General features: G+C 26.6%; 1 protein-coding gene across 2 annotated transcripts; it reads left to right on the top strand.

Annotated features, from left to right (window-relative positions):
• The first annotated feature begins 11351 nt into the window (after window positions 1-11351).
• Window positions 11352-18363, top strand: LOC100160576 (uncharacterized protein). 2 transcript variants are annotated; one of them, XM_008185679.3, is made up of 3 exons: window positions 11352-11669; window positions 14938-15422; window positions 17874-18363. In XM_008185679.3, the coding sequence occupies exons 1-3, from the start codon at window positions 11655-11657 to the stop codon at window positions 18025-18027; spliced, it is 654 nt and encodes a 217-aa protein (XP_008183901.1). In that variant the 5' UTR covers window positions 11352-11654; the 3' UTR covers window positions 18028-18363.
• The last annotated feature ends 586 nt before the right edge of the window (window positions 18364-18949 follow it).

Consider the following 18949-nt stretch of genomic DNA (forward strand, 5'->3'; position numbering starts at 1 on the left):
ATCGAACAAGATACTGAAGTTGAAAATCGTAGCATTATTTCGACTACTTATCGTGTACACAGATACAAAAAAAATAAAAAATAAAAAAAAAAATAAAAAAAAAAATAAAAAAATAAAAAAACACACATCATTGTAAAATCAATACATTCATCGTTCCACTCAGAATCTAAAATTAAAACGATATTTATTTTGCCATTGTCTTTAATATTTTCATTTTTAATGCATCATCATTCGTGGATCAGGAAATAGTGGAAACTCCCAAGCTTTCATAAAAATTGACTGTCTTTGACGGATCTCTGAATCATATATTGTAATTTGTCGTCATTGTAGTAGGTATACAGGTGTAACAGCCAATAGGAAGATCCTAATGGCTGACAAAAGAAATTGACAAAAAAATTTGTTTTTTATATTACGCTTACATTACATGTATAGTATAAAATTTTATTTTTTATTTTTAAATACTGAAAAATATATAACATTTTAAATCTGATATACATTTTTTTTTGAAAGTTTCAAAATAATTAATTTGTTAGTCATGTTTTTAGAAAAATTTAGATTGTAAAAACATTTATTAAATTCATGCAGTTTATTTTTATATTTTTTTGAAATCCCATAATTTTTAGGAAGTAAAGTTGATCCAGCCGTAAAAAACATTTTAAATCGAAAAAATATATACTTTAAAAAAAATATTTTATGAGAATTTTTTAAATAGATATATTTTGTTAAAATATAAATATTTTTCAAATCATTGAGCCAAAAAAATTTGATATTCTTAAAACCATAAAAAATAAACTACGTGACTCGAATAAATAAATTAAAATCAAAAGTTTTCTAAAAACCAGATTTACGAATTGGCTATTTTGAATTTTTAAAAAAAAATGAATTCAGATATAAAATTTAAGATTTTCAGTATTAAAATAAAAACAATAAGTCAATTATTAAAAAGACAAAAAAAAAAATAAATAAAAAAATATAAGTTATTTCATTTATCAGGTTTTCCTGTACACGTACACCTAAAGATGTAAGCTTGAAAATGTATTTTTTTTATACTTTTCTTAAATTAATTAATTTTTAAGTTTAAATAAAATTTTAAAATACTTTATAAAATTACTGTTTTATTTTTATTTACATTGTAACAAGTATAACGTCAGAAATCAGAATCAAACAAAACACTTATAATAAAAAAAAATATAATTTGGGTAAAATTGAGAAAGTGACTCAAACAATAAAATAATTAATAACCTCCGTTGAAAATTAAAAAATCAATAATTGTAACAAACGATTATACACTCATAATTTATACTTAAGTAAAAATACAACATTTTTAATAAAAGATAAAAATGCACATTTATTACCGAGTTAAATATTATATATTGATATAAGTATATATTATATATATTTAATGATTTGTATTTTGTATTTACTATTTTATGTTCATTAGAATAATACCAACATTATACCTATTAGAATCGAAATTTTGATACAAATCGAGTGAATATCAAATCTTGTAAAAATATGAATTTCAAAAGCTCATAAAAATTTAATTTGACTTGCTGTAGACATTTTTTTTTGAAAAAGGTAGACGAACTTATGAGGAATCTTATATTACATTTTCAAATCTTAGATTTAAAAAAAAAAAAATTCATGAATTTTTAACTCAAAATAATTTGCAAAGTTTCGTCATTTATACGTATTTTGTCATATTTGAACTTTAGATGCTTATAAAAAAAAATTGTGACTGGATTTTTAATTTTTTTCATCTGCCATTGAAACAATATACTAGGAGCCTTTTATTACATTTTCAAACTTTTTTAACCAACAAATAAAATTTTATTGATATTTATAGAAAAAAAAACTAAAAAAAACAGGTTAGTGGATGTCGCTTTACTGTACAGTATATTACAAGTGAGTCATTGTATAATGGATTGTATTAGACTTGAATTTAATGATATAATATCATTGTATAAGACAAAGGATTCTGAGCGAAGACTGTTTGTCAGTCTGGATATTTTATATTGTCATTATTTATTTTATCATGTAAGTTGAATTAATATTTTAATATTATAATTTTTTATTCGTTTCTATGGTGATACACAAAGCGTTAGAAATCAAATTCCTATTTTTAGCGTTTTTCAGTAATTTTTCGGTAGTTTTTCCTGTGGAATTTAATAACTTTTGAGAAAATTGAAAAATGACCTCTCTAAAGTACCATCTTGATCCAATTTTCTAAAATATAAGGTACTATATGTTGAAATGAAAGCACTCCTTTTGGTAGAAATTTTGTATACAGGATATAAAAAAAAATAAACACCATTGTAAAACCAATAGCTTCCTCGCTCCGCTCAGAATCTAAAACACACATCATTGTAAAATCAATACATTCATGGTTTCACTCAGAATCTAAAATGCTCCACAGGCAATTACATAATATTTTTATTTCTATAGGGAATTTTTTAAGTGCATTATTTTAAAGTTTTAGGGCAATAATGCATTTTCTTAGTTTTTAGAGTATTACATTTTCATCACAAGTGTTATTACACTATTGATTAAAGAGTATATAAAAATAAGTACCTACCTACAGTAGAAAATAGAATGATAAATAGGTAGCTTAACTATCGAATAAGAAATTAATAATTTTATTGACATTAATAATATTATCGTGTATTCATGCCTGATTAGTGAGTTGATGGACGATGGTGGTCAGTCAAGTAAGTAGTTACCTATATTATTATGTTTTCAATATTTCCGTGGTAAATTACATTCACATTCAAATATTAATTATTTATTTTTACTAATTGCTATCTGCGTATTAATTATTTGTTTATTTTTTTTAAAAATGATCATGTTTTTAAACCAGTTGTTATATTAATACAAATTTGTGTAAAAAGAATATGTTAAAATGTTGATTGGTGAATATGAACATTATTAGATTAACGTTTTATGAGTACAAAATAGACTATCTACAAAGTTTGTCCATACCTATAGATAAACGTACTCAAATCTTGTTTTTTTAAATATTATACAATGCAGTAAACGCAGTGCATTAGGTACAACCTTATATGTATTGGCAGTAAATATTTGGTATTTATGATTAATATATGATTGTTTACTTAGTACTTACATACTATTACACTGTCACACTGGGTGGTAAATGTAGACGTATATAGAATTCGAAAACCGTAAAGCTATTGTCTATTGTGATTCATGGCTCACGTTTAGAATTAGTCACGTACAGAGTCAAATTATCGGTTTGAATGTCAAAATCCATGCACCTATGTAAGCATCTACTTAAAAGTCTTAAGATAGGTATGGTAGGTATTTGCTGTTTTAACAGTAGATATTTCAACGTGGTTAACAAAACAACTTTTTTCGTTATATATGTATATAAAAATAATACCTATGCTGCTGTAGGTTAAATTATGTTATAATATTATTAATATCGTTATCACGTTTCATATGTATACTCATTATTTATTTAAATGTAGTTTTTAAATAAATTTAAATTAGAAAAACAAGGTGTAATGTAATATATTGTCGTAATATAATAGGTTTTCATATAATTCATATAAATGCAAATGCAATACGGAATAGACCAATATTAATATTAAAAAAGTTGATGACAGAAACAAAAAAAAAAACATCTTTATAAACTGTAATATTAATGAATTAATCGCTCCGCTCAGAACCTACAACTAATTAAAAATTATTTTATAATATAAAAAATACATTTATCTAGGTGCTAGTACGCTAGGTCATTACAAGATAGGTATTATAATTGGCAAGTAGTAGGTACAGGCATATGCGCAAATAGGGAATTTCAATGGGGGGGGGGGGGGGAGGGCTTTAGCCTTAGGTACCATTTTTTAACTAAAATGTATAAGTTCAGGCTTTGTCCCCATACTTTTAAATGATCCAAAATAATCATTGAATTATTATTTTAAGTTATAATTACCCACAGCCGTAATTTTGCAAGATAAAAGCTTAATTAAATTTTAAAAATTACAACTTTATAAAACAATAAATGTACACAATTTTATTTTAATTAATAATTACAAAATTAAATTAAATTCTTCTTTGAGTTTTTGCAGAATTATTTAAGACTGATTCCACATCAATATTTTTGTATTTTTCTATACTAAGTAAGCCCAAATTACTAAAACGAAATTGATATCTACCTATTGTCTATATTATCGTGCTAAACACAAACATAAAACTAAAACTATTAATATTATTTCCTATAATTGTAATAGGTTTATTGTTTATATGTAATTATATATTATACACAGTACAAAACGTTCAAAATCTCTGAACAATTTTCATAAAATACGAGTATACCTTATTAATTTTTTTAAAATTTTTTTTATGTATTATGCTCTTATACTACAACGTAGGTCATATTTTAATTTTTTTCTCTACAAAAATTACATTAATACGAAAATAAATATGGGGGGGGGGCTGAATTCACATTAGGGGAGCTTAGCCTCCCCCAAGCCCCAACCTATCTTTGGGCCAAAATTAAATTAATACATTATAAAAGCAACATTTGGGGGAACAAAATAAAAATGTAAGATAAAGTAAGATAAGAAATAGCTGGTACCAAGCCTGGGCATAAACGCGTTAAAAAGTTAAAAGTTAAGTTAATTTTAACTTAACTTTTTTAAATTTAATTTTCACTAACTTAATAACGAGTTACTTTTTATAAATTAAATTCAAGTTAAGTTAATTTATAAATAATTAAATAATAAAAATAAAAATTATTATTGATATTACATAACCATTTAAAACCAACTAGAATAGGGAATTACAAATATAGTTAAATCAATTTCTTAAATAAACATTTTACTGAAGTATAACGTTGGCTATATTCTCTAACAGTTTTAGACTTTTAGTACCCTGAAAAAGTATTCAGAGCTTAAAATTAAGTACATTCTTAAATACCATGTTATTTTTATTTAATAATTTAAAAAAATTATATAGTACTTATCTGTATTAGAGTATTAATAAATCAAAAGGTTGTATTTGTTTTGGCATTTTCAATTTTGTATTTTTTTCGTACCTACTTCATAATTCTATTAATTCAGTACCCATATTGTATAGAAAAGCTATTGGCTATTTCCTGTGTTCAATAATATTTATGATTTTTATTATTTAAACCATATTACTGGGTATTTATAAAGATATTATAAAAAAAAAAAATAATAACTTAACTTAACTTAAGTTAATAAGTTAATCGAAAATGTTCATATAACTTATAACTTAACTGAGTTAAAATGTTTTACATTAACTTAACTTAACTCAGTTAAAAATTATCATTAACTTGCCCAGGCTTGGCTGGTACCATGTTATGTTTATTACAATAAATCGAACTACTAATTACTCCAGGGCTATTCTCAAATCAATCGAAAAGTTTTTTCGGTCAAAATTTGGTTGAAAGCGAATATATTTACAACCAATTCAAAAATCCGTATTCTCAAACAGTTTTCGATCGACGTTTCGACCGTAGTATTCGATTTCTCGTTTCGACTACTATTTACCAATCGTAAACTAGTTTTCGACTGATACGTCATGATAAGTACAATATGTACAATACAATAGTTTTATAATTTTGTTTGCGGTGTGGTATTTTTACAGTAGCTACCTAAAGTGTGTAAAAACGATCTACTTGTACTATTTACAACCGTATTTACCTATTTCATATTTGTTATATTTTGTTGTTTGTTTTTTTTCAAAGTATTTAGGTACCTATTTAGTGTTTAATTTTACATACTAGGTAGTAGGTACCTATTGATGCAGTATTATTAATTTGTTTAATATTACCTAAATTTTCAATAATGGTGCTCACTAAAATTTAAAACTAATTAGCTTGGGGCCTATGCTATAAAATAATAGGTAGGTAACAAGTATTTTAGATTCTGAGTGAAACGATGAATGTATTGATTTTACAATGATGTGTGTTTTTTATTTTTAATTTTTTTTTGTGTCTGTCATCACCTTTTAGGACTGTAAAAGTGCTTTGATTTTCTTAAACAGTATCTTTTCTGATAGGAAAGTAATCTAGTTGGTACTTTGGGGGGTCAAAAGTAAAATTTTTCCAGTAGTTTTCAAAAGCACCGTGAAAAACAAAAGAAAGTTGATTTTGGTTTTTGGTGTAACTTTAAAACAAATAACCGTAGATACATGAAATTTTCACTGGTTGTTTATATTTCCATTTTCTATACATGATAAAATTTTCAAAATATTTTGATTTGTTTTGAACTGTTTAGGAACGTTTTCAGTTTCCAATATTATTCGTTTTTTTTTTCTATGAATGTCAATAAAACTTTATTTGTTGAGTAAAAATACTTGGAAATGTAATACAAGACTCCATATTGTTACAATGACATTTGAAAAATATTAAAAATCCTTAGGTCACAGTTATTTTTTATTAGCATTTAAAGTTCAAAAATTGACAAAATATGTAAAAATCACGAAAATTAGCAAATTATTTTTAGTTAATAATTCGTAAAATTTTTTTTTTTTAAATCTAAGATTTTAAAATGTATTACAAGATTCCACATAATATTATCTATCTTTATCAAAAAAAAAAAATGTCTACAAGAAAGTCAAATTAAATTTTTATGAGCGTTTGAAATTCATATTTTTACAATATTTGATATTTGCTCGATTTCTCATGTGACGATTTTCTTATTTTATTGTAATTAATAAAAAAAATGAATGACTGTGGATACTTGAAAATTTCACTCAATATTTATATTAGCATTTTCTATACATGATAAAATTGTTAAAATAATTTGACTCTTTTTGAGCTCTTTACGGACATCGTCAGTTTTCTATTTTTTTTGTTTTTTTTTCTATTAATATCAATAAAGTTTTATTTGTTGGGCCGAAAAGTGTAAAAATGTAATACAAGACTCATGATATATTATTACAATAGCAGTTGAAAAATATTTAGAATACACCGGCACAATTTTATTTTATAAGCATTTAAAGATCGAATTTTGACAAAATTTTTGAAATTTAAAATTGAATAACTATTTTGTAGTTAACATTTATAAAATGTTCAACTTTTATATCTAAGGCTTGAAAATTTAAAACAAGTTTCCATGTAAGTTAATTCTGTTACCAAAAAATCTAAAAAATACATAATCACGTTTCATTTTTATACTCATTTTAAGTTCAAATTTGGACGAAATTACATATTAAAAAACCTGGAATAACTATTTTAGTTGTTTTGTTGTGATTGTATAATATTATTCGTGGGTACTTACTTGAAACTTCTTAAGTATACTATTATATATCTATGATAGTACCACGATTTATTGTTGATGTATGACGCGTTACCTAATGGATATTGTGATATGATTAATTTGGAATTTATTATAGGTACCTACTTCAGGTCAATTATTTTTTTTTAATACCATAGATAAGTATATAATATGTCTTATACCTAGACTGACATACCGTCTCCGCTCAGAATCGTTTTTCTTATACAATGATTTTATATCATTGAATTCAAATTTAATATCATCCATTATACAGTGCCCACTTGTAATCTACTATACAGCAGAGCGACATCCACTTTTTTTATTTTTTCTACTTTGATGGTTCTTTTGTCGCACCAACTATAGAATTTAGTTCATTGTCTGTTTACAGGGCTGCATTTAGGAAAAGGGAGAGGATATTGGCTACAACTACCCCGTGTGCCAGTATTTTTATGGTCGGAATTTTGTTTCCTTGTGAATTATTAAACATTTTAAAATTTAAATTATTTTAATAACAGAGATAATATTATATAATATTATATATCTAATACTAATGCATTATGCTGGTTGAAATTTAAAGAACTAATGTATTTATAGCACTATATACAGGATGTAACAGATAGAACTGACTTTTGGAATAACTTTTGTTTTAATCAATATTTAAATTTTTTTTTTCTATACTATAATTTATAGTCACTTGCGCTACAAGTGTACTAAAAAAAAAATTATTTTTATTTTTTAATACTGAAAATTTTAAATTTGGTTTAAATTTTTTTGAATAATTCAAAATAGCAAATTTGTGAATCTGATTATAAGAACTATTTGTATGATAAAAACATTTATCTAAATCAAGTAGTTTATTTTTTGGAATTTTTTTAATTATCAGTATTTTGTTGATTAAATTAATTTAGAACGCTATAGGTAACTTTTTTAAAAAGTTTATTTTTGGAAATTTACTAACATGGGTATATTTCTAAAACTATTTACTATAATCCTACAATTTTATCAATTTTTGTCATAAGTTTTAGTAGTGTACATTTTTTTTTGTTTGTTTTTTCTTTCTGTTACACACTGTATAGGTAGCTATCAGCATTTTAATATACACCTAGTAATGATAGTTCCTTAAGAGGGCGCATTAGTGATCAAAATATGTCCTAAAAACATGGTTTCGTAATTCGAGTAATACGGCTTATTGAATTGGTTTTCAGTAAAAATACCTATTGTAAAATTTGTAGAGGAGAATTTTTTTAGTAATCATATTTTTGCATTGGGGTGCAAAATGTCTAAATTCAGCACTGCCTATTTGTGTCTATGAGTCCTTACAATGTTTATAAGTAAACGATGGGCTAAACTTGCCCTTTAGTAGCTCTGAAAGTTTTTGTATATAAATAATGTAAATGATTTCCCCTTAAACTTTTTTTGAAGATTCATAAATCATAATTACTAATTATAATGTACTCGATGTTGAATGTAGTAACTATACTATTGAAAATTTAAAACTAGCTACTATACCAATAACTTATAAGTGAAAACTTGTAATATCAAAATATAGCCGATAAAATGTTTTATTTCATGGGATAACAACTGTTTTTATTGATAGGTGAATCAATAATCGAAAAACAGATCGAAAATAATATTTACGATTTACAATATTCCATCACTGTCTGAGGCTACCCTCGATCGAAAACCAGCAATCGAATAGACTTTTTTGATCGAAAAGAGCTATTCGACCGATCTCTTCGATTGATTTGAGAATAGGCCCCAAGACTTTAAGAATGGACTATATTATATAGGTACCAGTGGTACCTGGTACCTACTTACTGTTTTTATTTATTAAATTATTAAAAAAATTCCATTTTATTATTCTTTATTTTGAAATTACAGGAGTTATTAGCAAAGATTCTTTCTATAACCTATTCTATCTTAATATTCTTAATATAATCACTTTCAACGTTGCATGTATGTGCTTATAAAACTTAAATGATATATGTTTAATATACTTAGCAATTAGCATGTTTTTTAAATAGTTATAAAATTAGTTAGGTATTATTAATGTCTAATACTAATGCGTAACTGCAATTGACTAAGGGAAATATCAATTAATAATAATAATATAATATATAGGTACAAACTTGTGTCTTGCACTATATTTTGTCTTTAAATAATATGTTTGACTCTAAATGTTGTTCCTGTTCATCAACAGCCTTGATATTGGAAACACTTCATGACAAACAAGAATGAAATTAGTATTGGGTGAACAACAGATCAATATACCTAATAATAATAATAAGACTACCTATACTATTATATAACAAATAGGAAATCGGTATAATGTATGAGGTCATTGTTTAATGAGCATGACTATTGACTATTATTGACTGGTGCTATTTTTTGTTGGTATGATGTGTTTTTAGATATGTCCTACAATTTTTTAGATCATAAAAATATCATACGAAAAATATACTAAAAAAAAGGCAGAAAAGGATTTTAAATTCAAAATCCACCCCCTATACTTATTTTCTCTAAAATATAAATATAATCTTTTTATTGTACTAAATTGTGTTATTGTAAATTGGGCGAAAGCCCGTGTTGTATTATAAAATAAAATAAGTACGATCGAATATCAAAATATTATTGGAAGCTTCTTATAATTAAGTACTAACTTTAGTCTTTATATCAGAGCGAAAATGTTGTATGCATTAGGTGTAATTTAAAGTTACAACATATAAATTAGGGGAACACGGGGTAAAACCGATACTGGGGCAAAACCGATATTGCTAATTTTGCATTATTCTATGGATGAAAATTATAAGTTTTAAATTTATTTCATTCCTTATCATGAGGCATGTTGTTATCACTGTTAACATCAACTGCAACGTTTTTGTTTGAATTGTTATTCGATTACGAACATTTTAAAGTTAATTATTATTATAATTTCATATTTTTAATTTAAGATTTAATAATGATGGAACTATACTACAATTACCATAATCGTATAGTATGAATCTACAACTTGTAAAGACTGTTTTGCAATCACTAACTTATTTTATCTAATAATATTGTGTAAGTTATCAACAATTTCGTAAAAATTATACTTCGGGGCAAAACCGATCAGTTTTTATAATGCTTGATAATTGCTATATATGTATTATAGGTTAGGATTAGGTACACCAACCTAATAATTAATTATTTGATTTTATTAAGAACAAATTGTGTTGTTAAAATTTGATTTTATTTAATAATAATTAAGTTATAAATGTCTTATAATACATAGGTAATTTATGAAACCTTTACTACTATAGTTACAATACTTAAATACAATGGTTATTTGTATTTGGTTTAGTAAGTTCCTTGAAAAAAAGGTTAATATATATTTTTCTCCATCATTATTTTAGTATATGTTATACCATGCATCGGTGTTGCCCCAATACAAATCGATTTAAACCGATAAAATGTTAAAAATAGTTAATGACTTGTTAAAAAATAAATATGAATGATATTCCACTATATTGTAATTCAATATTGTAAATAAGAAGTTACTTAATACAACTGTGCAAACAGATCACTTTTATTTTAAGATCCTGAATTATTATGAAAATATTCATTTTTTCAGTCGGTTTTGCCCCGTGTTCCCCTATATGTGAAAAAATAGCAAAATTGTTTAGCTTTAAATTCAAGCTAAATCATATTTATAAATACATTTTGTAGGTCTAGATCATTCAGTATATTTATTTTTATAGTCAATCAACATTTCAGTTTAACTAATTTGCATTAATTATTTTACTATATAGATTAAGTATATAAACTTGTACCTATTGCTCAATGTTGTCGATAATTTGTTTCCATTTCACGTCAGTATGTAGGTAAAATTTAATAATAATGATAAATAAATAAGTATAATAATAACATATTAACTCAATACTCATAAACATTAGTTATATAAAGTTATCGTAAAATATTGAGAAAAAAAACAAGACGACATTGAAACCCAGATTGGATATTATAGAGTCATAGGTACGAAAAGAGAGAGAAAGATAATCAAATACATTTATAGTTTGCCTGGAAAATGTTTACCTACGTTCCAAGGTTTCATTGTATCGAAAAATGTCTGTAGTCATCCTGCAACCACCATTCATTGCACAGGACACCGAAAAGCCAAACCGTGTAATGTGCGACAAATCGATGTTACATAATTTTTTTCTCCCAGAAGATTTGTTGTGATTTAATCGAGAGCATCCGTTTTTAGTAGTGTGCGAAATCATTACGCCAATAGATAACCGTTCAAGGTCGTCCTTTTATAGGGTTCGGGTACGTATACCAAAGTGAGACGTCCGTCTAGCAGCTCAGTTTGTTCAAGAATTCAGACACCAGAGGACATATCGATAAAGAAAAATGAAGATCTTTTTGGTAAGTCTTTAGTTGAATACGATTTAATATTTAGATAAAAATATGTAACTCGTAATAATTATAAATGATAAAAATGTGAGGTACCATACTACCATACTATTTATAAGGGTATATTATGTATACCTACTTGTAATAAGTTCTTATCATTTCAATGAGAGTTACGTTTTCTTTTTTAATTATTAGTTTTGTTTGGAAATATAATAGGACGTCTGGACATAGGTATCTAAGTAATAAATATTATATTGAATTATTTAGTTACTTATATATAATTTAGTCAATAGATATCCTACGTACATATTGCGAATTCAAAGAAGATCAAAAACTCAACTCTGAATAATAACACGCATTTGTTAACTACCTATTTCGTTAATTCTAGTAAATTCAGTAAAAATAAATAATACTTTAATATAACGCTTAAGAAATAATTGAAAATATACCTATAGATATGTATAATATAATATTTATAGGTAAATAGGTAGGTAATTATACTATTCTAAATTATTTTGCCATTTTAGACATTCATAAACATCCAATAGATAATAAACTTCAAATTGATAATATAAATCGCTATGCATGTTTATTGTTATTATTTAATATATTATTATCATAGTTATTTATTATCTTTTTTTTATGCATTTAAAAAGTATATCGGCTTTACTAGGTTTTTTGAAAACCATTAAAAGGAGATTGTTAAACAGTTGAACATTTCTATTTTATTATATAACATATTTAAATATAGGTACATTCCTTTTGATTTTAACTGAATAAAAAATCAACAGTCCTCCTTTTTAAATGACGTATTATTATACTGTACCTAGTTAATATAAATTGAAAAACAAACATTTTGACTGTTGTAAAATTTTTGTTTTACATTTTTAAATTCAGTAAATATATAGGTAGGTATTTAAATTAATTCATGCCATTTTCAATTATATTTAATGATTTAATAATATAATATTCATTATATTAATTTCTGGTTTATAAAGTGTACACACTTGCTTTTCGTTGAAGGGCACCTTCTTACGAAGTCCACGCTATTGCCGAGTATAGTCACACTAACTTGGAATCTAATATAGATTAGCATAATTTAAAAATGCTAAACTAGTTCATACTTTCATAGGTATTTGGTATGGAAAAGTAATATTTTTAATTCCGAAAAAATGTATATGTACCTATAGATATAGGTACCTAATTTAAACAAATTTTATTAAATGTCCATTATCCATTATGTCTATCATACCCTATATAGTTTTACAGTGATATAAATATTATAGTTTATGAATTTCGTATTGTTTTTGGTTTGATTATTCAGTTAATACAAATAATTAGTGTCACACACAAAATTACTGTTAATGATTAATGATTACTAATATTATTAACATGGAATAGTTATTGATATATTATTATATAATATGTAGGTAGGTATATATGTTTGTTTGTAAGTTTATAAATTAAAACGGATCACATTGTCTACATATTATCTTTTTAATAAATAAATATAGTAATTTTACGATTTACAGTAATAGAATAAAGATTAATAATACGTGTTTATAAATAAATTACATTATAATATTATAACAGTTTAATTAGATAAGTGCCACTATAATATATTGTCGCTGTTATACCTATGGTTGAAGTTGACGTCCTTCACCGTAAAAAGCACGTACGGAGATATGTCGGACTTTGTCGTTAAAAATAAAAATAAAAAAATAAAACTGGTCATTTTCCATATCCACAAATATATTTTCGAGGTTTGTCAATTTATTTTACGTTTGTATATGATGTTTAAGAACAGCTGCAGGTAGTAGTTTCTGCAGCAGAGGTCATAATAATATGCATATTTACGTTAGAAGTAAATCCATCATACAATTTTTTTAGTTACATATGTTGCCTAATTTATTTTGACTGGTAGATATCGACATAATTATCTATAATGTATCGTACAAATTAAGTTAAACTGCAGTAACTTCTAGTCGTACTACTCACCAGTATAAATTATACGTGTATTATGATATAATAATATAATCGTAAATTTTAAATAGAAAAAAAACAATTACAATTTCTAAATGTGACGCGTGAATAAATGAGTATCAAATATAATTATGTTTAATGTTCATGTTATGAAATGAATATATTAATGCACCTATATCTATACTGTTTATAATATCTACACACAGATTATATTCGGAAAAATTCAAATATAGGCGTGATGCGTACTTATAATAGGTGTATAATATTATATACCTAAGTATATAAGAATGTATAATTTATAATTCAGTTTAACTTCCAAGGGCGCATGGAACCTCAAAAATGTACAGTAAAATATTATACCCTAACGGCTGTACAATTTGTGGTGATAGATGGACATTAATTTTAAAATGTTTAAATGTTAAAATATTAGCCAATTATTGATAGGTACCACATTAGTTACAAATTTTAATTATTATTTAATGCGTTTATTTTTTGGAGGATAGATAGTACCTATTATATTATAGTACCTACAATATCATTACTGGCTACTGTAGCCTGTAGGTTCATCGAAGAGAACGAAAAACATTCTATATTTCCATAGATTATAATAACTACCGTGTAAACGTTTCGCTTCCTGAATATTAGGTATCTATTGAATCGTCGAATTTCCTTGCCGCTCCACCGCTCCCACCTCCTCATCAGATGACAGCAGCTAGGTATACGGTAAAAAATTATTTTCAAAGCAGAATGTTCAATATAGTTTTACGTGTTACTGTTATTCTAAGCAAATCGATTTGTAGCCTTGTATAGGTATAATAATAGTTAATAATTACATTTAGTTTAATTTGATAATATTATAACAATTATATTTAATAAATCCCAAAACTGCCAAATTTAGCTGACAATATTTTGTGGTTTTTATTTCATTAAGTCTCGTGATGTCACACCTCAAAATTAGACGTATCTGTCAGTACTAATCCTACAAACAGTGCCACAAACAAAAAAAAAAATTTGGAGGGAGTGGCAGCGAAGCTACTTGGTTATTTATTTATATATTCTATAACATTCATAATAATATGGTCGTTCAATAATATATTATATTTTATTAATTGGATATTATATATATTCGATGCATATTGCATATTATATAATCTATTATGAATGCACATATTTTTTTTAGATTTATTTTACTAGAATATATTATATCTATATATAAAATAATAAATAATACAATTTAATTTAAAATTGTATAGTCTCTCGTAATAGCTATCACCATAATGATGTATGGCGTTTGCAGTGTTTGACGGTTTTCGTTGCGTCGGCCGTATTAGTGGCTCAAGACTGTCAGGGCGCCCCCGCTCCGCCTCCGTTCACCAACGAGAAGGCAGACCGCGAGAGTCTTGACGTCAACGAAGTGGGACCGGCCGAGGAGGACTGGAAGCTGTACACCCGGTTGACCAAGACCATGTCGCACGATCCGTCGGACGCCGACAAGACCCGCGAGCTGCTGAAGGAGATCGAAGCGTATTCGCGGCTGGTCACGCCCGCCGACGCGCTGACCACGACCAACGTCCCCGCCGACGGCACGACGGATCTGCCGGACTCGGCGGACTCGGCGGATGTCACCGAAACGGATCAAGCGTCGTCCGACTGGTTCGCCTCGACGTGGAGGAACATGAACCGGAACGACGACGACGGCGACGACGGGCCGCGAATGGGCAGGCAAGACGACGGCAACGTGGAAGACATCATCAGAAAGATTTCCAACGACTTGAAGAAACTGTACGTCAAGATCAAGCAAGTGATTACGGTGGTGAAAAACTGGTACGCATTATGGGACGTAGCTAATACGGTGTTCGTCGCAGTGGGATGAATAATTAACAATTTAACACATTAACACGCGTCCTCTAATACAGTTCAATAATACATTAGTACCTGTAATAGGCTATAGTATATTATAATACTTACCTGCATACCTTAGGTATTAATGTATTTATGCATGTGCCCATTGCCCGTGTCTTAACATATTATTATTAAACATTCATAAAGCATTAATATCAACATTGAAGATAATAATAATATTAATAACATTTAAGACAGACGTCACTATATCTCTATAACTTACTATAACTCCAGCATCGACATGTCTATTCTTTTCAATCTCACATAGTCACGTTGACGATGCTGGAAGTGGCGTTGCTGGGGAGGGGTGTCTTGCAAGGTGTCGATATACAACTACCCCCCCCCCCCCCCCAAAGGCCTCATTTATGCGAAAAATAAATTTAGTACATAATATGATTTAGATCTCTTGAAAGAATGTTGTCATATTTTAGTTCTATTTCATATTTGATATTATTTGTACGAGGATTGATGACTACAATGGAAGCGCCCCCCCCCCACGTGTTGTATTTAAAATTTAAATATAAAACAACCCCTAAAAAATCCTGGTTACGTACCTGGTACTAAAGCACGTTTAACCAGTACCCGACAGCCGCATCCTGCAGATATTTCCTGAGGGGTCCATAACAAATGGATAATATACATAAATACATAATGCATAGTTTTGTACTTTTGTACCTCTATATATTATTATTATGATTTGCATTAGTAGGTAGGTACTCGAATAAAATGTATTGGAATAATGTATAATGTATATTATCTACACCTATACTTAAATACCAGTCAACGTGGGTGGGGTGAGGTGCTCCAACAAACCTGCCCACCGATCATATTTTGTACGCACATTATACGTCTGTGATGTTATAAATCTCGTCTGTTATACATTTTGTATTCACTAGAGATACGCATTCCAATGTATTATTCAATTTGATAACTGTTGGCAAAGATGGAATAAAGTAACTTGACACTTGTTGAAAGTTTGTAATGTAACATCATCCGGCACGTATACCTTCATTTTATAATAATTCAACCGTATAGTTAATATTATATTAATGCTTAAACTACGTATCGTATATTCGCATATATACCTAATAATAAAATATATATATAGGTGGTTCCTACCTACCTAATAAGTACCACTCATATTTAGATAGCTATAAGTGATACATGCCAATTTCCGTGTGAACGTTACGAAATGTTTAAAAATATGAAACCATCACATTATATTATAACATTATATTATAATGCCATAAGGGTCACATACCTTCTGACTTCTGCCATAGAATGTTCCATACTTCTACGTTTCACTAATCAATTGTATTACTTATGTGATTATTATTGGTTGGAAAAGTAAACTTTGTAGAAAATTAATACAATCATATTATATTTAAATATTATTTCTGTATGACTGTATAATATAGTAAAGTCTATCTATTTCAAACAAATTGTCTGAATACATACTTAGAAGTGCAATAATATACTTAGTACCTACCGACAGAACTCACTCACCAAGTATAAACTATATAGCTTAGCTAATGGCCTAAGTTTCCGGGCTTAAGCTCAATAAAAAAAAAAAAACAAAAAACTATATAGTCATAGTGAAATGATTAATTTTAAACCATTGATTTTATAATAAGTATATGGCAATATTTAATTATACAATCAATTCTAGTTACACTTATGCTATACATATTTATGTTTTTTCACTATATTATAAAATTTCAAACAATTATAAAACTCCACAAGCACTACAAGCATCATTTTATTACGTAACTATTAATTTCCATTATTGTATTCTAGTAAATATATTCTAGTAGCATTTATAGCTGACAAATAATAAGATTTATTTCTTATTGTATTCTAATTACATATTATCAAAATATTTTTTATATTATAAAAACTTTTACAATTATTGATTATATTTCTTATTAAAACAATAGAATTGTATCAGTTTCACTCATTTCAAATAATTAAATTTGATATTGTATTATTTGATAATTCATAATATTATTTTATTTTATGTAATTTTATTTCTACTCTCATAATGTGTAATGTGTACCAAATGTTTATGTTTGACAGTCTCTCTCGCCCAAGTGAAGACAAAATAGATTTATTTTATCATAATATTTGTGTGTACGTATTTAGAAATAAAAAATTCTTGGTAACTTAAATTACCTATCCAACGATAACATTTATTTTTGTTCATTTTAATTTGTCATACCTATTCATAAGTAATAATTCACAAGTAGTCATAAATAAGTCAACTAATCACATATTTTAACGCTTCATCTACCCTGTATTATAAAATTGTTATGAAACAAAATGTTTTTGCAGGGTCAACCACGCTAAGGGCTCAACAAATGAATTTGATGGATACCCAATGTCTGCAAGTGCTTCTGAATCGGATGGAGTTTTTGTAATTCCCGATACTCTAATTGGGGATATAGATAAGTCTACTAAATACATATTACCCATAAATGACGATTAAATTATAAATATTAATTTCCGATTAAACTTAAATGGCTTATTGAAATCGCACATCAACCTAAAATCGGTAATTTAAATTATATTATTTAAGTTTATTTTATTTAGTTAAATATTGTTCCTTTATTGTATCATTTATTTATTCTGTACTTACATGATGATATTTTTCAATATAAAATACAATTATTATATATTATATATTTTTACTAGTGTGAACACTTATTATAGCAATGCTTGTTGCTGCCTAAGACTCAATAAGTAACAACTGTTACAGTTGCACTTATAATATTATTATTTACCTTTTACTATTTTACTGAAATAAATAATAAAATATACATTATTACCTACAAACTATGTTAATAATGTACACATATAAGTTATAATATTAAAACATGTTATATTGAATTGACGTGAACCTACTTATAACTTATGAGTTTCTATTACTTAGAATATTTTAGATATAATATGTACCTATGCATATGTCATCGTATTCCCACCCATACTCGTATTTTTAATCAATGGTTTTTAATCAACCTATAGTGTATAAATATGTTATCAACAATTGTAACAAAAATTTTATGTACATTACGTACTTACCATGAAGACTAGGATAAAGATACCAAACTCGTACGGCCGCCCGCATTAAAATACGTACCGAAATGAGTCGCAGGATTGAATGGCCACAGGCTGCAGTGAGTACGCTAGGGATCGTGTTATATAGGAATTATTTATGTTTTTTTTAAAAAAAATATGTGCATTATTTTGAACCATGGCCCTTTTTAGATTTTATAGTTTGTACGATTACGCGATTATTCTTGTGCATAATATGTGTACATATTATGTGTATATTTCATAAATATTATTTTTATTTTTGTTCATATAGCAAGTCTGATCCCAATACACCAAAAACACGTGTTTTCTTGAAC

Source organism: Acyrthosiphon pisum, chromosome A3 (assembly GCF_005508785.2).
Source record: "Acyrthosiphon pisum isolate AL4f chromosome A3, pea_aphid_22Mar2018_4r6ur, whole genome shotgun sequence".
NCBI lineage: Eukaryota > Metazoa > Arthropoda > Insecta > Hemiptera > Aphididae > Acyrthosiphon > Acyrthosiphon pisum.